This window comes from Ambystoma mexicanum, chromosome 11 (genome assembly GCF_040938575.1).
Source record: "Ambystoma mexicanum isolate Mex_15411 chromosome 11, UKY_AmexF1_1, whole genome shotgun sequence".
In the NCBI taxonomy this organism is placed as follows: Eukaryota; Metazoa; Chordata; class Amphibia; order Caudata; family Ambystomatidae; genus Ambystoma; species Ambystoma mexicanum.
The window spans coordinates 1,071,026,907-1,071,052,168 of NC_090934.1; the positions used below are offsets into that span (position 1 = coordinate 1,071,026,907).

At 47.2% G+C, this 25,262-nt stretch overlaps 1 protein-coding gene across 1 annotated transcript in view; it reads right to left on the reverse strand.

Moving 5' to 3' along the window:
• LOC138504107 (aminopeptidase N-like) overlaps positions 1–25,262 on the reverse strand; it is a 268,498-nt gene that overhangs the window by 179,017 nt on the left and 64,219 nt on the right. The window contains exon 6 of the mRNA XM_069624318.1: positions 17,643–17,756. Within this exon, the coding sequence (XP_069480419.1) occupies positions 17,643–17,756 (114 nt within the window). The remainder of the gene's footprint in view (positions 1–17,642; positions 17,757–25,262) is intronic.

Consider the following 25,262-nt stretch of genomic DNA (forward strand, 5'->3'; position numbering starts at 1 on the left):
GACGTCACCCTTGAGGGAGCGGACATGTCGTTTCGGTAGCTGATATTAGAAACAGCTACGTTAGAAGTAAGTGCCTCTTATCCAAAGTGCATTTTGACCAGTGGTAACAAGGAAGCCGGGTATTTGAAAACATTTTGTTATGTTTGACACATTTATAGGTCAGCTGGACTAAGGAATCATCTTGTTGACATCTAATTTATGTTTGGGAGATTTGACAAAGAGCCAACCCAGAAGGTGGACTTTCAAGACTATCTGCAGTCTTCGGTGAACTGCTAGATGAAAGTGTCATCAGTTTTGACATCTAGATAGATTCTATCTGTTTTTAGAGGAAAGGAGCCCTTGATTCACTCTGTGCCTCCGTCCCTTGCAGGCTTCTCTGAACCTGTACCTCTGGAGCACTGAGGATTGGGTCCTGAGTTTGCGCTACCCCCATTAGTTGAAATTGGAGGTGAGTGCGAACTGATATAATCAGAAAAGATGTATATGCATTATTCAAATATGCCACATTTATAATGAAAAGAGGTTGGATTGTAATTAGATTTTGGTGTCTGTTTTTTGTAGAGTAACTGTTGGAAGACATCTTCCACCGGATTCTGTTGTAAGTGTGAGGCAAGACTCATGCCTCACCAATGTCCTGAAGAAGGTCGGAACTATGTCAGGCTGAATTTGAAAGCCCTATTTGGTGACTGAAACATATGTAGACCATGTTAATAAGCTTGGGTTGCTATTGTACAGAAATACACACCGTTAGGTGACATGGGTGTTAAAAATTAAAATACTTTAGAGGGCGCGAGAGGGCCATCCAAGATGGCCGCTTAAGTCTCAGCTCCCACGTAGCCCAGCATCAATCCTGTGCAATCCTGCGGTTCCTGGCGTTGCTTTGTCCCTGAATCCTTATGCCTGAATTGCCGAATTCACCAGCTATGCCCTCCTGAAATTCTGAGGAAAATCGGTGCTCCCTGCCCGATAATCAACCCGAGTGGCCTGGCGGCCGAGCACCACAGGGCCGGCCCACTCGTCTCCTCGCTCCCAGGGCCGGCCACTTTCACGGCGGTTTCCGGAGCACCCCCTGTGCCAGCACGGAGCAGCTACCCAGAGTGTCGGCAAGGAAACAGCTGCGGTGCGGTGAACGCGCACCGACCAACGACGAGCCCATGGGAGATCCTGCCCCCACTCCCTCCCCTCGCCTTGGGCCACCGCCAGAGAGGAGGTTGCAGCCGTGTGACATCCAGGCTGGTGGTTACACAATCAGCAGAGACGGCAGCCAGAAGATCGGACTCCACCCGCGGCCTGCGTCCTCCCTATCTGCCCCGGTATCCGGCTTCCCTGCCGTGGGCCGTGGAGGGCGGGACGCCAGGCGGTATCTGGGCCGCGCTGCCCCTCCCCCGCTGGGAAGCTGCGAGCGCACCTGAAGGAGCTGCAGCGACGCGGGGAGCGAGCGTGTGGCTCCAGGTCCATCGTCTGCTTCCTCTACAATCCCCGAGCCCGCCCGGACGGACGGGGCGCCACTGGAAGAGGCACAGAAGAGAGCATCCTGCGCGTATTGAGCGCGCTCGAGGGTGGCCCCCCGCCTGGAGGTGGTGTTCCAGGGCTACCGGGAGGTAAGGAGGGGTGGGGAGACCACGCTATTCCCCAGGAGGGGTCAGACCCCCCCACCCCCACCCCAGCGCCATCGAACTCAGCGGCGGACGCGCCACTAGCGCCCCCCCGGCATCTCTGGCACTCCAGCCCACCGCCAAATCAGGATCAAGGCGACACCCGTGTGCGCTGAGCGTGTGGGAATCCCATCAATGCTAGGGCACTCTGCACCTCCTGAAGTGGAGAGGGTGACGGCCACAACTCGCTGAGCAACCACCTTTCTGTAGAAGACCACTCGTCCCTGCACTACAGCGCATGTGTACATGCATTAGACCCTGGCTCTTCCTCCTCTTGTTTAAGCACAAGCAGGTGGGCACAGTACTAAATAACCTTGGCACATATCATACATCAGTCTTGCGCTGAAACTCACCACAGGGTCTGCGTTAACTGAGGAGAGCTGCAAATACGACGAAGCTGACTCCCTCCTCCCCCTGTACTACCACTAAGTCACCTATTACAGCGAGCTGCGACCGACCTGGTCCGGAGGTGGGTCCTAGAAGGGTCCGGGGGGCACTGCAAGACCATCCGCAGCCCACGTTAGACACTTCCAATCTGAAAGCAGGCATTGGCAGTCTGAGTAATAAAATGGACGGTCTCGCGTCCAAGGTCGATCTCCTGCAGCATCGTATGGACTCCCATGCCGAACGCATGAATGAAATGGAGCAGAGAGTGTCAAGTCTCGATGACACTTCGACAATCCTATCCACTAGAGTCTCTCAACTGGAATCGCAGATGAAGCTAACCACTGCCAAGTGTGAAGACTTGGAAGGTCGATCGAGGAGGAACAACCTGCGGATAGTCGGAGTGAGAGAGCAGCAGTCCCAGGAGAAAATGGAAGAATTCGTAGAATCCCTATGCACCAATTTATTTGGCCACGAGGCCCTGTCCCACCTATTCATAATCGAGAGAGCCCACAGGATTCCCGCGATGAGACCAGCACCAGGTGCTCCTCCCAGGCCGATAATAGCGAGACTGTTGAACTACAGAGATCGCAACGCCTTACTCCGCCTCGCCAGGGAAAAAGGCGAGCTAAGCCACGACGGGGATAAAATCCACTTCTACCCCGATTTCTCCCCAGCAGTACAGTCACAAAGGAAAACATTTGCTGGCGTCAAACAGAGACTACGTAATAGTCAACTGCCGTATTCCATGCATTATCCAGCGCGCTTAAGAATCCAGCACGAGGGAAAGGTCCAGTTTTTCCAAACCCCAGATGAAGCAAATCTGTTCCTGGACCATCTGGGTCTCCCAGATCTGAACCAGGCTCGCCCAAGACCTCAAAGAGACAGAAACCCTAGGAATCCTCCTTAAAGAGCACTTCACAGCTGAGTACAGCATACAGTCCAGCAACACAAAGTAAGCAAGACCTTTAACAGCAGCACGAGTCGGGGCTGGGTCACTTGGGAGGCCCCAAGTGCCCCTGGCACAGCCACAGTTCAGTTACTGTTAGTCTACGTTGAGTCTGTCCAACGAGGTGTGGACCTAACACCTCGGTATGGTGCCTCCATGGGCCTCCTTGGTTAACTGTTGGGCAATTCAGTACCTCCCGGTGGGCCAGTTAAGGGTTGCCCACCCGTGGGAGAGTTACGTCTCGGGCCTGTTGAGGTTAGCCGTAGTTCAAGTCCTCCGAAGTTATGGAGAAAGTTAAGCGCCAAAGGATCCCGACTGTCCAGCTCCTCACCGGCTCCCTACCCGGTGCCAAACCCGACATCGCACCGTGGCCTCCACCCGGTGAGCAATGACCCCGGCGTAAAATTAAACACAACCAGACCACCGCTACCCGTGAAACAAGGAATGCGGCCCGATATAAAATCTAAATCGCCCCAATCAATATTTTAACGTGGAATATAAGAGGCGGCAACATCCCGGCCAAGTCTAGGAAAATTCTGCATTATATCAGACGCCACAAAGTGGATGTGGCTCTGATATAAGAGACTCATTTCACCCCGGGGAAGGACCACCAGTGGACCAGAAGCTGGGGCTGCCACAGATACTTTTCATCCTACTCCACATACTCGAGAGGGGTTGCTATCCTCATACACAAGCGGCTCAGTTTCTGGCTACTACACATGGCAAAAGACGATGAAGGCAGAGCACTATTGGTGAGCGGCATCATCGCAGGTCAGAAAGTGACCTTTGTTAATTCATATGCTCCAAATGTAGATGGCCCCGACAACTTTGGCTGGGTGTTGACACAGCTCTCATCGCTCAATCCGGCAACAATTGTCTGGGGCGGTGACATGAACACGGCAATGGATCCTTCGACAGACAGATCAATGTCTGCCCAATATCCACCCTCCAAGGCTAGTCTCCAGATAAAAGAAATTTGCAATGCGTTTGATTTACAGGACACCTGGAGAGTCTCCAATGGGGAACGGCGTGATTACACCTTTCATTCTGCAGTCCACAATACAAGCTCCCGGATAGACTGCTTTTTCACCTCAATAAAAGGCCCCCTATCATGTGGCCGGTGCTGTATCCATCCGAGAACACTCTCAGACCACTTACCACTCTTCCTTAAGCTTAAACCAGCCAACCCCACCCTGCCATTACAGCGATGGTGCTTCAAACAGGGATCACTTCAAGACGAGGTCTTTTCAACCGAATTAAGAGAGGAGATTGAGGTGTTTTTGGAGGCCAACTTGGGCTCGGTCCCCTCAGCAGGCACAATTTGGGAATCCTTAAAATGTTTCATCAGAGGAGTCTGCCTCGCCAAGGAAAACAGCATCCTCAAGCTAATTAGAAGCGAACTTACAACCAGCGAAAATAAATTAAAGCAACTCGAGATCCAGAATTTGAACAATGCCAACCCAGAGTCTGCAGCAGCTTTGAAAACGGAATTACAGAAATTCAACGCAGCAGCAGAGCGAGAGGTTAAATTTCTTTACCGCGCCAGCCAAATCCGTCAATATGGAGAGGGCCAGAAACCAGGTGCTCTATTGGCTAACCTAATCAAAGCCGATAACAAGCAATCCCAAATCGAAAGGATCAGAACCAGGCAAGGTGAGGAAGTCCACACCGACGAAAAGATAGCAGAGGAATTCCGTCTATTCTACCAAGATCTTTACAGCGACAAGCTCCCGAAAGACTCGAACCTCCCTCTGGAATACCTAGAAGACACCGAACTATATTGGGTCGAGCATCTGTTGCGTGAACCTCTGAACAAACTGATTTCACAGGAAGAGATTAGAGCTGCTATAAAAACCCTACCATCTTCCAAGGCACCAGGCCCCGACGGCCTAACGGGGGAATTTTACAAAGCCTTTGCAGAAACCCTGGCTCCCCTGCTGGCAGCAGTATACGAGGAAGCGCTGGAGCTTGGGTCTCTCCCCCGTTCCTCCCGTGAGGCCAATGTCATTCTACTACACAAACCAGGAAAACCACCGGACGAATGCGCCTCGTACCGCCCGATCTCCCTGCTTAACCTGGACAATAAAATCCTTGCCAAGATCCTGGCGAATAGATTGATGCCCCTGATGCCGGCCCTGGTGCTAGCAGACCAAGCAGGCTTCATACCGGGCCGCAATACGACCTTCGGCATCCGAAGAATGTTTGGAATCATCGAGGGTCTAGACGCAACAGACCAGGCAATTGCGGTCCTGCTAGATGCAGAAAAGGCGTTTGATTCCGTGGAGTGGCCGTTTATGTTCATGGTCCTCACCAGGATGGGGTTGGGGGCCCGATTCATCAGACTCGTTTCTCTCCTGTACACCAATCCACTAGCGAATATTGTAGTGGGCACGGCAAAATCGACTTCAATAAACTTGCAACGTGGCACGAGACAAGGGTGCCCGCTTTCGGCATTGATATTTGCTCTGGTGATGGAGCCACTAGCCTCCAATCTGCGGGAACTCCGTCAACAGAGGGGTCTCCTCATTGGCCCACACAAGCTTATCGTATCCCTATACGCCGATGACGTGGCTTAATCTGAACCCGGTCATGAGGGAAGTCATCAAATTTGGGGAGGCCTCCGGATTAAAAATCAATCATTCAAAATCAGTCGTCTTCCCACTGACTCGAGACACAAAACAGTTTGCCGACGACTTCGGTCTCACTTGGAGAACCGCTGGGGTTCGATATCTGGGGATTCAGCTGTCACTAGACCAACAAGAGGTGTTCCAAGATAACTACGAGGAGGTGATTAAGTCCCTACAAGACAAGGTTTCTCGCTGGAAGTCGCTCCCACTGACACTTTGGGGCAGAACCTCCCTAGTCAAAATGGTAGTGCTGCCAAAGCTACTATACCTCTTCAATAATATCCCCCTACTGCTACCGTAATCCTTTTTGAAAAGGCTGAAAAGCCTGGTTCTTGATTTACTGTGGGCTGGCAGACCAGCCAGAGTAGTGCACAACGGTGGACTGGCCCTCCCCGACTTGGAGAAATACTTCTGGGCAGCACAGGCACAGTACCTCAGCCACTGGTACGCAACGCAATTAATTCATCCTCATGTACAGGTGGAACGGGCCCTGGCAACTCCCAATTTTCATGACGGCAGTGGTCTTCGGCAAGCTCCCCGTTCCCAACAATGAATGTGATGCTCACGACATACAAGGTCTGGAAGACTCTGGCTAAGAAGCTGGGGGTGCAAACGAGGTACTCTCCCCTCTTGCCAGTCAAATTTATTCCTGGAATCCCCCTAACATCAGAGAAAGTGTTCCACCAGTGGGTCGATAAGCTACATATACAATCCTTAGGGGACCTATTCACAAAAAAAGGCATCCTGACACCAGACCAAGCCAAACAGAGAAGGGGCAACTCTGCATTAGACGTGTTCCTCTACTTCCGAACTCGCTACACCCTGCAGACCCATCTGCCAGACTTCCCGCGTCAACCCCCGGCTTGGCAATTGCTGCACGATGTCATTCAAGCACAAGGGGACGGCAGATTGGTGTCACAAATATACGAAGCACCCCCCGTCAACATTGGAGCGAAAGCCAGATGGGAAAGAGCGCTAAATACAAACATAACAGATGCAGATTGGGGCTACATACTGAACAAGACTCAGAAAATTGCACTTAATTCCCGGCTCAAACTTATTCATTTTAATTTCCTTCACCAAACATATCACACACCTGAAAAAGCTAACAAGCATCACCCCGACATCCTGGCAGAGTGCAAGAAGTGCGGAACCGTATCCGCAAGTTTTGTATATATGGCATGGGAATGCCCTGAAGTAGCCCCCTTCTGGAACCGAGTGCTGGAGACGTCATCGGCAATCGTGGGAGAAGCAATACAGCCGAGATGCATGGCAGCGTTGCTGGGAATGACAAGACTGCTATCCGCTCCCTCGAGAAGATTGGCCAGGGTCCTACTGACACTAGCCCGCAGGAGAATTGCCATGGCATGGGGCTGCAGTCCCCCTCCTTCCTACATCGCCTGGCGAAAGGACCTACTCTACTATCAGGATGTAGAGGCGGACTTCATAAAACTTCTTCCTCAGCACGCGCGCCCGCCTGACATATGGGGCCCGCTGATAACTTTCCTGATAAATGAAGAAGAGGCTTCCTCAACGGGTACACTGGAGCCAAGCGGATCACCATGATACAGTCTTAAATTCAGGCCAATAATCCCTTGGAAGGAGACTCGGCGGTGAGAACTGTTGCCCACCAAGGACATTAAATGGGAGCTGTAGGGGGTCGAGGGAGGAATACGGGAGGGGTAAGGGATGGGGTTCAAGTTTATGGTGATAAGTTTATAATCCACCCTAATGTGGGTGTGTATTTGTATGGTGTGTTAAATACCAAAAATAAAGGTTTAAAAAAAAAATAATAATAATACTTTGTGGTTGTATAAAAAGGGCTCTACGCAAGAGTTGTCCTTAAGTACTGTTCAAGTTGACATTAGTTGTGTGATTGCTAGTATGTGTATGAATGGTGGAATGAACTGGATGTCAACTATGTGATTTACCTTCATTATCAAAGTGTTTTAGTATTTTGTTGTATTTTGTAATAAATACATTTTTGTATTGAAATAATCTGGTAGTAGTATCTTTCTAACCTCACCACTGAGGTCCATTTTCTGTATATAACTAGAGAGCAGCAGCAGCCATGGCACCATGCCCCTTATGGAGCGTACCGCTTACCCAGGGCCCATGGCAACAGGTTGCACTCGATTTCTAAGGGCCCCTGGAAGAAAAAGGACATCTACTTGTGGCCATAGAAGAATACTCCTGCTTCCCAGTCGTGAAGCAGGTGCAGTCTACGGCATTCCACAGTGTGGCGGGAGTTTGGGATGAACTGTTCAGTGAGTGGGGAGTGCCAAATGTAGTGAAAACAGACAATGGACTCCCAATCCAGGGCCATGACTTTGGGACTTTTGCATCCCATTTAGGATTCCAGCACCAAAAGATCACACTGTTGTGGCCTCAGGCAAACGCTATGGTGGAACACTTCATGTCCAGCATCAAAAGGACTAGGCAGAAAGCAATGGTGGAGCAAGTACCATTCCCTCAAGCATTGTTCCAGATGCTGATGAGCCATAAAAGCACCCCACATGAAGCTATGGGGAAGACCTCCACAGAAATCATGATTCGATACAAATCCCGGACTAGCCTTCTACAATTTGGAGACTACACAGAGGAACAGGATGCAGAGATTCGGAAAAGGGATGCTGAAAGGAAGAGAAAGGCAAAGACATGGGCTGACCAACAGAGAGGCATGAGAGAGACACAGCTGCCTGTTGGAGAAGAAGTCCTGGCCCACCAGAGACAACAGAGGAAAACTGAAACTCGATATGACCACGGCCCTTTTTCAAGTAACAGATGTCAAGGGCTCAATGGTCAGAGCGACAAGGGATGGGCGCGACAGAACCTGCAATGCCTCCTTTTTCCACAAACTACACACTCCAGAGACTGAGATCATGGATTCAACAAGAGAAGGTGAAGACCAACCGAATAACACGCAAGGGTGGGCCAGAGGAACTGCTCGTGGAGGACCTTGTGAAAACAGACGAGATGGGGTCAGGAGGTACGCGCAAGTCTCCAGGGCGACACGACGGGTCAGTCACAAGCCCCCACTGCTCATCGAACAGATGTGAGGCCAGGACATTCTATGATAAGCAGAGGGGAGATGTTACAGAGCAAGAGTGCAGATCCTTTAAAGGGAAGTGAACCTTGGCAGAGCTGGGAACGTGGGAGTGGGGGTGGGGGGAGAGGCGGGGAGGAAGGGGCGGGGAAAAGGGAATGGCAGACAGGTAACATTGAATATATTAAGAGGCTGCAACACACTCAGGCTCCTTGTCATTAATGAATACATGGGGCCTACACACCGGAACAATCACAGGCTCCTAAGCTTGCGCAGAGTGCACCTCTTTGTTGGCACAGGGTTCTTTTAAAAAGGTTGCCTGCATAGTAATTATAACCGTCACCCTGGTATCAAACCCTTACTCATTTTCATCTGTCAATGTGGCGCACCCACCCTTATAATTAGAAACATAATAGAAAACTACCCTTTAGTATTGTTTGCATAAACATGAATTGTGCTTAATTGGTTTGCTCTGGCAAAGCGGATATTTCTGCTTGGTTGGCCTTAGACAATAGACTTTCACCACGAGGTTTACGCAAAGGCAACGTAATAGTTAAAGGAATCACATTTGCTGAGTGATCTACGTGTAACTAACTAGCTATAGTCAAAGTAAAGTGTATATTTGCTGATGCAAAAAGTAAGTAATTCCATTTTGCACAAGATGGCACATTGCATAATATAAGGGCACGTGGTTTGCTTTTTGTGATTTGTTTCATTTTTGGTTTTGGCAAATGTTTGTGGCACTTTTTTGATGAAATCATTGTTATATTTGTGTCCTCCTGAGGGTGCCTTTCTACACCCACCTTCCAATGCAACTCTCACTTCCCCCACTCTCTCGGCCCCAACACACCTGACTCCTACTCACTCCATCCCTTCCAAGCCACCCCACACCTATTACATGTGCTGGTTGGGATTTGTTTGTTCTATTTTGGGCTACTTTTAACAAGTCCTCCCAAGGCTGCTTTTCTTCATGTGTTTGCCCCAACCAACTACCATCACCCACCAAGCCCACCCCATGCTCTCTAACCCCGCCCACTCACCAACCACTACATATCCTACCCCTCCCTCTCTACCCCTAGCCACCCAATCCATCCCTCTCTACTCTCACCCAAACAATACTCTCTACCAATCCCCACCCTGTCTACCACCACAACCCACCCTACCCCCACTCTCTCTAGCCTCAACCTGCCCCTGCTCTCTCCAGCCTACCCCCTCTCACCTACCCAACCCCCACCCTCTCTACCCTCATCCATGCAATATCCATTCTCTCTACCCCTACCCACCCACCTGAGCCTGCCAGCCACCACCCACCTAACCCACACCCTCTCTCCCCCTGGCCACTTTTCCCCAACCTCTCTACCCACACCCACCCCACTCGCTCTACCCCTTCCAACCCACCCCAATAACATGTGCTGTTTGGGATTTGTTTGGGCTATTTTGGGCTACTATTAACAAGTCCTCCCAAGGCTGCTTTTCTTCATGTGGTTTGCCCCAACCAACTACCATCACCCACCAAGCCCACCCCATGCTCTCTAACCCCACCCACTCACCAACCACTACACATCCTACCCCTCCCTCTCTACCCCTAGCCACCCAATCCCTCCCTCTCTACTCTCACCCACACAACCCTCTCTCTACCAATCCCCGCCCTGTCTAACTCCACAACCCACCCTACCCCTACTCTCTCTAGCCTCAACCTGCCCCTGCTCTCTCCAGCCTACCCCCTCTCACCTACCCTACCCCCACTCTCTCTACCCTCACCCACGCAATATCCACTCTCTCTACCCCTACCCAACCACCTGAGCCTGCCAGCCACCACCCACCTAACCCACACCCTCTCTCCCCCTAGCCACTTTTCCCCATCCTCTTTACCCACACCCACCCCACTCGCTCTACCCCTTCCAACCCACCCCAATTACATGTGCTGGTTGGGTTTTGCTTGGGCTATTTTGTGTTAGTTTTGATAAGTCCTCCTGAGGCTGATTTTCTTTATGTTTTTGTCCCAAATACCATCACCCACCAACTCCACCCCACCCTCTCTAATCCTATCCACTCATCCTCCACTACCTAACCTAGCCGGTCCCTCTCTACCCCTAGACACTCAACCCCACCCTCTCTACCTTCACCCACCCAGTCCTCTCTCTCTAACCCTAACCCCACCCACCCTAACCCCACCTTGTCAACCAATACACACTCACCCTACCCCACCAATCCTACCCAACCCACCTACCCTACCTCCAATCTCTCTACCCATACACATCCACCCTACCCTGTCTACCACCACCTACCCAACCCACAACCTCTCTACCCCCACTGACTTTCCCCCAACCTCTCTACTGCCACCTACCCTAGTCTCTGTACCCCAGCTCACCCACCATACCCCCACTCTCTACCCTCAACAACCCTAACCCTATCCACCCAACCCCCACTTTCTGCACCCCACCCAACCTAACCCCACTCTCTCTACCCAACCAACTCTATCACCACTCTCTCTAGCGCACCGAAAAGCCCTACTCCCATGCTCTCTACCTCACCCAACCACCCAACCCCCACTCTCTCTACCCCACCCACCCACTCTACCCCCACTCTCTATACCCCCACCCACCCTACCCCCACTCTCTCAACCCCCACCCACCCTACCTCCACTCTCTCTACCCCACCCATCCACCCTACATCTACTCTCTACCCCCAACCACCATATTCCCACTCTCCCTACCCGCACCATCCACCTTACCCCCTCTCTGTTTACCCAACCCATGCTACCTCCACTTTCTCATCCCCCTCTCTGTACACCCACCCACCCAAATCCCGCTCTCTCTGTCCCAAACACCCACCTTACCACACTCTCTGTACCCCATTCACCCAACCTACCCCACTCTCACTACCCCCACCCTACCTCCCCACACTTTTTACCCCCGCCCACCCAACTCTCTCTATAGCCACTAACCCTCCCTCCTCTCATACGTCCTTTTACACACTTGCTTTATGTCTTACCCTCTCACTGTCAACCTTTCTCACTCATATTTCCTCCTACACATCATCGGTTGCACCCTCTCTCAATCGTTTCCTCCCTTGCTCTATTCTCCTTCCTTCTCATTCTCTCGCAGACCCGCACCCCTTATCGCATCCTCCTTTGAAATGTTGAACTCTCCTCCTTGCACCCTGCTGCCTATACATGCAAAATGCAAATAATAGCAGTAAACACCAAAACTATTGGCATTTCCAATGCTTGTTTTTTCAGGACCCGGGCTACTGCAATTTTTAGTTCTTCAGACTGAGAGAGATTTAACTGATAAGGAAATATCAGAAATAATCACAGGACTAATTAATTTAAATCTGCTTGAGGGAAGCAAATTATGTGTAGGCCTTTGAGGGTAAGAGCCACCAGTAATGGAACTGTTAGGTATACTGCAAAGATGCAATTGATCAATCTTTGAAACAGTGGACAGGTATAAGAAGCAAAACTGCAAAGCTCGAAGTGCATTAAAACGTACTCAAGAAGGATCAAGCTGCTCACAGTCAGCATTCTAAAATAAATATGCTGAGCGGGGGGAGGGGCTAGAGAAAATGTCCACCAGCAATAGAAATAGTCTAGGATGTAACAGATACATCCCTGAAACAGTGAGAAGGATCAGGCCTGATCAGAGTCAGTGAAGCACAGCAAATCACAACAGACTTGGAAAATAAATGCCTAAAATAAATATGCTGAGCGGGGGGAGGGGCTAGAGAAAATGTCCACCAGCAATAGAAATAGTCTAGGATGTAACAGATACATCCCTGAAACAGTGAGAAGGATCAGGCCTGATCAGTGTCAGTGAAGCACAGCAAATCACAACAGACTTGGAAAATAAATGCCTAAAATAAATATGCTGAGCGGGGGGAGGGGCTAAAATGACTACCAGTAACAGAAATACTCTGGGATTTAACAGATACACCCCTGAAACAGTGAGAAGGATCAGGCCTGATCAGTGTCAGTGAAGCACAGCAAATCACAACAGACTTGGAAAATAAATGCCTAAAATAAATATGCTGAGCGGGGGGAGGGGCTAAAATGACTACCAGTAATAGAAATACTCTGGGATTTAACAGATACACCCCTGAAACAGTGAGAAGGATCAGGCCTGATCAGTGTCAGTGAAGCACAGCAAATCACAACAGACTTGGAAAATAAATGCCTAAAATAAATATGCTGAGCGGGGGGAGGGGCTAAAATGACCACCAGCAATAGAAATAGTCTGGGATGTAACAGATACATCCCTGAAACAGTGAGAAGGATCAGGTCTGTGATCAGTGTCAGTGAAGCACAGCAAATCACAACAGACTTGGAAAATAAATGCCTAAAATAAATATGCTGAGCGGGGGGAGGGGCTAGAGAAAATGTCCACCAGCAATACAAATAGTCTAGGATGTAACATATACATCCCTGAAACAGTGAGAAGGATCAGGCCTGATCAGTGTCAGTGAAGCACAGCAAATCACAACAGACTTGGAAAATAAATGCCTAAAATAAATATGCTGAGTGGGGGGAGGGGCTAAAATGACTACCAGTAATAGAAATACTCTGGGATTTAACAGATACACCCCTGAAACAGTGAGAAGGATCAGGCCTGATCAGTGTCAGTGAAGCACAGCAAATCACAACAGACTTGGAAAATAAATGCCTAAAATAAATATGCTGAGCGGGGGGAGGGGCTAAAATGACTACCAGTAATAGAAATACTCTGGGATTTAACAGATACACCCCTGAAACAGTGAGAAGGATCAGGCCTGATCAGTGTCAGTGAAGCACAGCAAATCACAACAGACTTGGAAAATAAATGCCTAAAATAAATATGCTGAGCGGGGGGAGGGGCTAAAATGACCACCAGCAATAGAAATAGTCCGGGATGTAACAGATACATCCCTGAAACAGTGAGAAGGATCAGGCCTGATCAGTGTCAGTGAAGCACAGCAAATCACAACAGACTTGGAAAATAAATGCCTAAAATAAATATGCTGAGCGGGGGCAGGGGCTAAAATGACCACCAGCAATAGAAATACTCTGGGATTTAACAGATACACCCCTGAAACAGTGAGAAGGATCAGGCCTGATCAGTGTCAGTGAAGCACAGCAAATCACAACAGACTTGGAAAATAAATGCCTAAAATAAATATGCTGAGCGGGGGGAGGGGCTAAAATGACCACCAGCAATAGAAATAGTCTGGGATGTAACAGATACATCCCTGAAACAGTGAGAAGGATCAGGCCTGATCAGTGTCAGTGAAGCACAGCAAATCACAACAGACTTGGAAAATAAATGCCTAAAATAAATATGCTGAGCGGGGGGAGGGGCTAAAATGACCACCAGCAATAGAAATAGTCTGGGATGTAACAGATACATCCCTGAAACAGTGAGAAGGATCAGGCCTGATCAGTGTCAGTGAAGCACAGCAAATCACAACAGACTTGGAAAATAAATGCCTAAAATAAATATGCTGAGCGGGGGGAGGGGCTAAAATGACCACCAGCAATAGAAATAGTCTGGGATGTAACAGATACATCCCTGAAACAGTGAGAAGGATCAGGCCTGATCAGTGTCAGTGAAGCACAGCAAATCACAACAGACTTGGAAAATAAATGCCTAAAATAAATATGCTGAGCGGGGGGAGGGGCTAAAATGACCACCAGCAATAGAAATAGTCTGGGATGTAACAGATACATCCCTGAAACAGTGAGAAGGATCAGGCCTGATCAGTGTCAGTGAAGCACAGCAAATCACAACAGACTTGGAAAATAAATGCCTAAAATAAATATGCTGAGCGGGGGGAGGGGCTAGAGAAAATGTCCACCAGCAATACAAATAGTCTAGGATGTAACAGATACATCCCTGAAACAGTGAGAAGGATCAGGCCTGATCAGTGTCAGTGAAGCACAGCAAATCACAACAGACTTGGAAAATAAATGCCTAAAATAAATATGCTGAGTGGGGGGAGGGGCTAAAATGACTACCAGTAATAGAAATACTCTGGGATTTAACAGATACACCCCTGAAACAGTGAGAAGGATCAGGCCTGATCAGTGTCAGTGAAGCACAGCAAATCACAACAGACTTGGAAAATAAATGCCTAAAATAAATATGCTGAGCGGGGGGAGGGGCTAAAATGACCACCAGCAATAGAAATAGTCTGGGATGTAACAGATACATCCCTGAAACAGTGAGAAGGATCAGGCCTGATCAGTGTCAGTGAAGCACAGCAAATCACAACAGACTTGGAAAATAAATGCCTAAAATAAATATGCTGAGCGGGGGGAGGGGCTAGAGAAAATGTCCACCAGCAATACAAATAGTCTAGGATGTAACAGATACATCCCTGAAACAGTGAGAAGGATCAGGCCTGATCAGTGTCAGTGAAGCACAGCAAATCACAACAGACTTGGAAAATAAATGCCTAAAATAAATATGCTGAGCGGGGGGAGGGGCTAGAGAAAATGTCCACCAGCAATACAAATAGTCTAGGATGTAACAGATACATCCCTGAAACAGTGAGAAGGATCAGGCCTGATCAGTGTCAGTGAAGCACAGCAAATCACAACAGACTTGGAAAATAAATGCCTAAAATAAATATGCTGAGCGGGGGGAGGGGCTAAAATGACCACCAGTAATAGAAATACTCTGGGATTTAACAGATACACCCCTGAAACAGTGAGAAGGATCAGGCCTGATCAGTGTCAGTGAAGCACAGCAAATCACAACAGACTTGGAAAATAAATGCCTAAAATAAATATGCTGAGCGGGGGGAGGGGCTAAAATGACTACCAGTAATAGAAATACTCTGGGATTTAACAGATACACCCCTGAAACAGTGAGAAGGATCAGGCCTGATCAGTGTAAGTGAAGCACAGCAAATCACAACAGACTTGGAAAATAAATGCCTAAAATAAATATGCTGAGCGGGGGGAGGGGCTAAAATGACTACCAGCAATAGAAATAGTGTGGGATGTAACAGATACATCCCTGAAACAGTGAGAAGGATCAGGCCTGATCAGTGTCAGTGAAGCACAGCAAATCACAACAGACCTGGAAAATAAATGCCTAAAATAAATATGCTGAGCGGGGGCAGGGGCTAAAATGACCACCAGCAATAGAAATAGTCTGGGATGTAACAGATACATCCCTGAAACAGTGAGAAGGATCAGGCCTGATCAGTGTCAGTGAAGCACAGCAAATCACAACAGACTTGGAAAATAAATGCCTAAAATAAATATGCTGAGCGGGGGGAGGGGCTAAAATGACTACCAGTAATAGAAATACTCTGGGATTTAACAGATACACCCCTGAAACAGTGAGAAGCATCAGGCCTGATCAGTGTCAGTGAAGCACAGCAAATCACAACAGACTTGGAAAATAAATGCCTAAAATAAATATGCTGAGCGGGGGGAGGGGCTAAAATGACTACCAGTAATAGAAATACTCTGGGATTTAACAGATACACCCCTGAAACAGTGAGAAGGATCAGGCCTGATCAGTGTCAGTGAAGCACAACAAATCACAACAGACTTGGAAAATAAATGCCTAAAATAAATATGCTGAGCGAGGGGAGGGGCTAAAATGACTACCAGTAATAGAAATACTCTGGGATTTAACAGATACACCCCTGACACAGTGAGATGGATCAGGCCTGATCAGTGTCAGTGAAGCACAGCAAATCACAACAGACTTGGAAAATAAATGCCTAAAATAAATATGCTGAGCGGGGGGAGGGGCTAAAATGACCACCAGCAATAGAAATAGTCTGGGATGTAACAGATACATCCCTGAAACAGTGAGAAGGATCAGGCCTGATCAGTGTCAGTGAAGCACAGCAAATCACAACAGACTTGGAAAATAAATGCCTAAAATAAATATGCTGAGCGGGGGGAGGGGCTAGAGAAAATGTCCACCAGCAATACAAATAGTCTAGGATGTAACAGATACATCCCTGAAACAGTGAGAAGGATCAGGCCTGATCAGTGTCAGTGAAGCACAGCAAATCACAACAGACTTGGAAAATAAATGCCTAAAATAAATATGCTGAGTGGGGGGAGGGGCTAAAATGACTACCAGTAATAGAAATACTCTGGGATTTAACAGATACACCCCTGAAACAGTGAGAAGGATCAGGCCTGATCAGTGTCAGTGAAGCACAGCAAATCACAACAGACTTGGAAAATAAATGCCTAAAATAAATATGCTGAGCGGGGGGAGGGGCTAAAATGACCACCAGCAATAGAAATAGTCTGGGATGTAACAGATACATCCCTGAAACAGTGAGAAGGATCAGGCCTGATCAGTGTCAGTGAAGCACAGCAAATCACAACAGACTTGGAAAATAAATGCCTAAAATAAATATGCTGAGTGGGGGGTGGGGCTAAAATGACTACCAGTAATAGAAATACTCTGGGATTTAACAGATACACCCCTGAAACAGTGAGAAGGATCAGGCCTGGTCAGTGTCAGTGAAGCACAGCAAATCACAACAGACTTGGAAAAAAGAAATACCTAAAATAAATATAATAATCAATTGTAAAATTACGCAGCAAACTTTGAAAGTTTAAAGTGCATACAAAGTCACTTAACTAGGTTCACCATAATTACAAAAATCCGTTCCTTGGTGCAACATGTTGCAATCATAATCCAAACAGGACATTATCATAGCATTTAAAAGTGAATGAAGCGGCCAGCAATATACATGAATCAGTGCTAGATTTGAATGCAAATTATGTGGGCTGTTTAAACCACACATGCAGTGTTATTTTCCACATGTAAAGTGCTCTACAGTATACCCACAAGTGGCTTTCTTGGCGCTGGAGCACGTGGAACAAATGAAGCAGGGCCATTAATGACTTTTGCTGTGAATCTTGGCTTTGCAGTAATGGTGCGTTACAGTTCGACCCTCAGAGAGTGATGATGACAAGCCAGCCCCACCACATGTAATTGAATGATATGTTACTGGGCACTTACGGCGTTCCATGTTGGCTCCACATGATCCATGCCCAGGTATTCCACATAAGTGGCGAAGCCCTCATTAAGCCAGATGTCATTCCACCACCGAAGAGTCACAAGATTGCCAAACCACTAAACAGAACCAAAAAAAAAAATGCAAGGATTATAAGCGAGTATACATTCTTTCCATCTGTAAGCATAAACACATTTACAAAGTGGGGAGTCTTGATGCTTTAATTCGGCCAAATAAGAATATTGTGCAGCGATTGGAAATGCATTCCCTTTAGAAAGTATCAAAGACCTTCATCATCAAGTGGTCGTCTGCAAAAAGTGAGGGGAGTGCCACATTCCGAGAGTGTAACCAAAGCTGGTACGCATGGCACGCAGTGCTGGGGTCGCCTTATCTGAGAGCTGGACACCTACACCACAGAACCCTTAAGCTTGCAGACAAAGCAATTAGTAACAACAGGGCACTGTTTGTATGGATCTTGCATTTACATAAATAAAGCAGTCCAGTGTTTGCTCTCTCCAATACGCATGGGAAGTGATTTCTAAAATGGAGGCCTAGTGAACTTGAAAGATTTCTATAATTGGAAAAATGCCTGGAAGTGCAGGGTTGAAAAAAAATAAAGACGATTGACGTTTTACTGTGCATTCATTTTACATGTACAGTTACATTATTGAAAAACTCTACTCCAAAAAGTAACGTTTTCCAATCCTGACTGTGTCTTGTGAAAGGCCAGTGTGGGCTGACAGCAGTTTTGAGCACTTAATAAAACAGTACAAAAAACAATGTACACTGCTATACATAGTGATTGGTAAGTTCTTCTAGGTAAGGGCGGACACACGCTGTGTGCATGTTCTGTCTGGGCAAGGGAGCCAAGACATGGTACCTACTTGAAATTGAGGGATCCATCACCACTGTTCACAAGGAAGGTTCTTCATTGGCTAGACTTTCCCTGTAGTTAGACATGAAACACACTTCTATATTTATACCTGTTTTCTGTGGTGAGTATCTTCCAATACTTGAGTTCTCATGTTCTTCTATCTATTGTATTTGAGATCTCTTTTAAAACCAGACATAACATGTTAATGCATGTCCACCGTGAGCGAAGTGTTGTCCTATCAGAGTTTCTGTGTCATGGTACGTGATGCTATTTCTGTGTAGGGTCATTCTGTCATATAGTTTCTGGCAGGCTTCACCTACATCATTGTCATGTGGGCATTTCTTGCATTGGATGAGGTACACAACCTCAGATGATTTGTACTTGTAAGCCCCTTGAATCTGCATTGTTCTCTTCTATGGGGTTATTGTGGCAGATTCAGTGTAGGTGTCTTGGCAGATTTTGCATTTCCCCATAATGCCGGGGTACGTTTCCGGTCTCATATCTTCTTGATCCATTAACATTGAATTCTGGTCAGGCACTTTTCTAGATTTTTGGTCGCTTTCAGGTCCTTCACTAGGAGGATCTAAGGTGTGACTTTGAGAAAAACTGGAGTACGGTGACAAACATTGTTGCACATATATGTATGAATTGTACGCATTGAGTTGTATATACAGCAAGCCTAGCTGGCAAACAATGGAACACGTTATAGAAAGGGGATACACTTATATGGTAAACTAATATAAATGCAATGGGCCTCATTACGACCCAGGCGGTAAGTTACTGCCTGGGTCGTACCTTTACCACCATGGCGTAAACTATGTTTACGCCATGGTGGTTGGCGGACTTACCGCCCCATTCCGAGGTTGGCGGGGCGGTAAGTCCCCAATCCCCATTTACCCTTCCCCATTCCCATTTTTGCCCCATAGGGCATAATGGGAGTGGGGAAGGCGTTAATTACGCCACCGTAAATTACGGTGGCGTAATTAACAACAAGGTCCCTTAGCGCCATGGATTTTAACACCTGCTAAAAGCAGGTGTTAAATCCTCCATGGCGCTAAGGGACCTCGGAATCAGGCGGTAAGGGGCGGCGCTGTTTACGCCGCCGTAAACCCCTTACCGCCTGGGTCCTAATGAGGCCCATAGAGTGTTATGTGTACATTTGGAAGAATATGGTGGGACGGAATACAGAGAGTAAGATACTGCCCAAGTCTTTTTTATCTCCAGCCTGCTGACTGGCCACTGTCACCTGCTCATGGAGAAAACACTAGCAGGTCAACAGCCTACGCCATACCTGCTGATTGTGATGATTAACCAAAACCTGAAACAACCTGCCGTGCGAGAAAAGGTGAGGTGTCCAGCAATGGAGACGCAGGCTAACACTGCCCCAGTCCACCTGAGGTGAGCGTACACGCACCAACAAGAGCAGGAGTAGGCCAAGAACCTGAGTCCCTGCAAAGAGGCAATGTCACAGGGGCCACTTCACAACTCCTTCAGGGGAGCCTTGGATAAATATCACGTTGTTATTACAAGAGAAACTTACATGAAAATCACACACCTCCATGAAATGGTTTTGATGGTTCTCATGTAATAAATTGTATTAGCTGGTTTCTTTACACGCAGGGTTAACTACATCAGCCACCTATACAACTGTTTTTAACTAGCAACATTGTCCCTCTCACCCACATTATCCCTTAAAGGAGGATCCGATATGTGACAGGGGAGGCCATGTTCCCCGACATACCCACAGCAAACAACTAATGATGCTTAACAGGAACACAACTTGCACGAGGTCATGAGGGGCAAGGGTTATTAGTCTTCTGGAGCTATAGGGCCCATGTCTTCTTTATGGGCCTCGGGGATAGCCATGGATACTGAGCCGGCTACATCAGGCGTGTATACAGTTCGCTACATGCTGATTGGTAGCCCCTGAGTAGTGAGAGTGGACTGTTGGGTCTCCCCATCTGCTCCTAGTATGGGTGTACCTAGCCCGACAAGGGGAGGCTGGGCTGATCCAAACAACAGTACAATGCATATTAACAGTTGCAATAATGCACATGTGTAATACGCTTACACATCCTTTGAGAAAGAACGTAAGCCATGGATGACTGAGAATTGAATAACACAGAAATAATGAATGTGTATGAAGTGAAAAAAAAGGTATTGACCTATAGCACCTGCAATCCGCCCGGATTTGCTTTTGTCCCTTATAGGATCCACTAAGTCTATTAACTTTTGGTCCACCTCTGGTGGCTGGCACCGAATTGGGCTATCGATTGAACAAACCGCCTACCCAGAATGGCAGGGAAAGCACAGCCAGCTCTTACAAAGAAGACACATCCTGTTCCGCTGTGTGCCATCTGAGGAGGAGGCCTCACAATCAAGACTGAGAATGAGAAGGCCTCAGTCCCTTCCACATAGGGCGGCCACACCATCACACCAGGATCCTGTTGAGGCCTTGATCACGCTCTGTGGGCGTGTCTCCCTTCTCGCCATCTGATGTTTTCTCTGCCCTTGTTAGACTATCGCAGGACTCCTGACCTCAGGACAATGAAATGGACCTCAACCCCTCCCAAGCTAGAGTTAGTATCTCGCTCACCACTCAGTCCCCTTTCAAATGCAGACACTGGCTGGAGAGCACAGCCCAGATCCCTCACAGCGCTGCCTTTCCTTTGTCACTCAATGCTCCTTCCTCACAGACACTCACCCACCTAAGATGAGGCAACATGGGCTGGGTGGTGAGAGCCACTCTGCCCAGGTTGCATTTTCCCCACTGAGGATATGTGAATACATGCGCAGAGTCAAGGAATTCAGGGCAGGCCTGCAGGACTGCCTTATTGGGCCACCCACTGGAGCGGTCCATTCTGTGTCCCCCCGCCCATCCTTCAATGTTTTTTTCCCTGTCTTCAAGACACCCAGCCCAGGAGTGTCCATTGCCCTGGAAATTAATGGGGTGTCTAGTAAATATTCCAGCTGGCTAAATGCTGTAAATGCCCATCTACCATAGAGTTCAGCATGGGATTAAACAGGCATTTCTATTTTAATGCAAGAACAACTACTTACGGTGCCTCTGTATGCAATATTTAGATACTTGTAAGTGCACATTGGTTTATTCTATAACAGGTAGTTAGTAACCTCAGAAACATAACATTTAATTGAGCCAAGGATTACATACAGCAAGAGTATACAGGTTACAAATGGGGAAAGTCCTATTCAGTCTCGCTTGAAGATTGTGCAAATTATGTTCTTTGAAGAGATGTGGCTTCCCCTCTTTCAGAATTGCAGGCGACAAGGGGACTGTATGATATTCCATTTGTCTCTCTGCCTTAAATCAGTAAACCCTGCCATTCTTCTCGTCTATGACCCCACTGGAAGGTTCATTTACAGATAGCTAATAATAAAGCTTGAGCAGCTGATCAGAAGTCTGAAGCCATAGGTATTGTTGATGGTAGTGAGCCACATGAGGACATAAAGGTGTTCTTGGAGAGTGTGATGGGTCGGAAGAAGGCGGGGAACACATGAAAGCCATTATTACTGGTGTTTATTAAAATAAGAAAGATACAGCTTATCTTTCACTGTTGCTAGAGAAGTATCCCTGCCAATATAAATGCCTAAAGATGCTCGTCAGTCATCAGGAAACCCCAAATTAATATGTACACGGTCCAAAATTTAAATTATACTAGGATTATCTATTATGGCAATGCCTCTTCTTTATTGCAAAATTCTCTTCAGGAAGATATCTTTAACTAATCTCTTGCCACCTTCTGGACAAGATCTTGCAACTCTTCCTCAATGCACTTGGATTTTGTCTCCCCTTTAGGGACAGTTTTTCCACACTCCTTTCCATCACTCTTTCTTGCACTTTGATCCTGGCGTATATGCCTTTCCGACTCTTGTTAGCCAGTCCTCCTTAGGTTGGGTAGTGACTTGAAATTCCCCCTCTGCTCAGGTTGCTCCTTTTGATCATCTCTCCTCTGATCTGGTTCGCTTGATTTCACCTCCCATTCACCTTCATAGACTTCTCATTTTAGTTTCCCCCACTATTTATTTCCCCTTTTCCCACAGTGTTTGCGCCTAGATCTTAATACATTCTCCTTCAGGCTTATTCGTTATTCGCTTTTTCGCAATATCACAATTCCACTTAAATAGCTTTATATTTAGTATCTTGTCAGTTTCATTCGGACGAGTTTCTCTTGTACCATAACGATACCCTGGTGGCCCCGCGGTTCTCCCATTCTCCCTGTTACCTCTGAATCTGCAGGGGAACGCTATCGGGCTCAGCACTCACATGAATTCAGAGGTGTTGCTAGGTCTGTAAAAGATCTGGGGATACGCTAATGTCAGGACTGTCGGGACTCAGGGCTATCTAGCCTTTTGGTTGTAGCCCCTGAGATTCTATTCAGGGCTACAACCAAAAGACCAGGGGCTATAGCCCCCTCAGCCACTCCTCCCAGCAAGGCCTCTGCTCAGATTCTCTTCCTCTCTTCCGGATCTCATGTTTCTGCTTGTTGTCAGTGTCCCACCCTCGGTCCTCTCTCTCGTTGTGACCAGGTATGGATGCGGGTCACAGGGCATCTGGTTGACTCCTCAGCTGGGTGGTTTTGGCCTTTCAATGGGCACACCACGAAGTCATTGTGGTCACGCCACCAACGGGATAAAGATTCCCTTCTCCTCGGCTTCTCTCTGTTCGGAAATGTCTGGCCTCCAGCATTTCTCTCTGGTGCTTAGGACTCCTACAAAAGACGCAGGCTCCATGGCTCTCCTTGGCTCCACCTCCTCCAGGCATCACATCATTGGGGGGCTTCCCTTGCTTACACTCTTCTCTCTGTCTCTGTTCTTCGCCTCTGCCGAGCATGCTCTCACTCTTCAGCCTACGTGTCTCAGTTAAATATACATATACATATTTTAGTTTTGTCATCAGCCAAGTCTCTGGCTCTTTTAACGTTCTTCATATCTGATAGTCCCATATATGCCACTATGGTGAATGGTCGAGGGAGTTCCTCATAAGAATGGGAGTCTGTCTCCCCTAAGGTGGAGTCTCTTGCAGTGAGGTTCCATTTGCGGGCTCACCTCCCTAGCCTCCAAGGGGAGGATACCCTTTGGGGAGAAGGCACGAATACCCCTGATCCGTCAGAAGAGTTTCATTGACATGGTGGAAGGTTGTCAGATCCCTTAGTTGGCTTGGATTGAACACTGCCTTCACAATGGCTCACAATGTTATGGATTCCTTGAATGTTTTTAGATTTTCTAAAATTATTTTTAGAAACATCAGTCAAACACAATTAACATGAATAATCACAATTTACAGGGAATGGTATAAGTAACACAAAATAATCCAGAGAAAAGTCCATAGATATCGTCTTACAACAGCCTAAATTAATATTGTTCCATGGATCTTCTGGATACAAAGGTCCTTTCCTCCAGTCTACCATCACCCGCCTCTTAAGTGGAGAAGTCATCTCAATAGTCCATTATCACTTATGGCTGTTTTTTCAGTAAGTCATTCTTAAATAGGATCCAAATATCTGTGTACCTTGCCATCTGTGTCAGGGTTTGAATATAGCATCATGACAAAGTGGTATCCCTTTTAACCATCACTCCACTTTCTGTCCAGGATCTAGCTACACACCTGCAGGTTATCACCAACAATAGGCCAGCCAGTGTCCGAGTGTGTGAGGCAATCTATCTAGTGTATCCCAATAGGCCTCATATAGAATCTGTGGGGATTTCTTCCCTGAAAATGTCATGAATCTTATCAAAGACCACTATCCAAAAATGTTGAATAGATTTGCATGTACAAGTCATTTAAATAGAATCTGTGTGGTCCTCCTTACTGCGATCACATGAATGTGCAATGGTTACAGAAAATCAATGTAATTTAGCAGGGCATAAATACATCTGATGCAAATATTTAAAATAGGTAAGTTTAAATCTTGCATTAAGGGATACCCTCTTGATATGCAAGCATATATTTTTCCATTCGCCCTCAGTGATTTCCCTACTAAGCGAGTGTTCCCAAGTTCTCCTAGCATTGTCTGCCTTGCAAACCGTACCCTGATTCAATTTGGCAGATATACACACATCATATACAAGTTCCAGTATCTTTGGCTGTGGCAGAAAAGATAGCAGAATAGCTTTCAGTGCACTATGTATCGTGACATATGAGAACATCTCCAATGGGGAGGTTGCTCGCCTCTGCTCAAAGGTCTTCAATGATATTATTTGCCCTTCAGAGAAGAAATCTGGCAACACATTATTAGCAACTTCTGCACGGTGTTCATAAACAATTTCTCTGATCTGGCTTCTAAGCCAGCCACGTTTGTCGCCAGAAGTAATGTAGAGATCAAACAATCCTGACCTAACTTAGATGCTCATTTTTCTTCAACATAGCATGCCCAAACTACAACATTAATTTCAGCTTTGCAAATCTTAATTCCGTGCAGCACTACCAATCTAAGATGTGATGGGGCAGCAATGGCTCTTTCCACCTGAACACGAGTCCTATCCGGTCTGAGAGAATACCAAAATGGCAAGTATTGTTCTTGGGCTTCTAATTAAAAGCCTTCAAACCCTGATAGAACTTGACCTCCCATTTCCATGCGCACAATAAGTTTATATATATTTTTCCTTGCTTCTTTCCCAGCCCATATGAAACCAGACAATACACTTCTCAAATTTAAGAAGAAGGCATTGGACAAAATTAATGGAACGTTAAGAAAAAGGTCCACAAATCTGCAGAGCATTGAAAACGGAA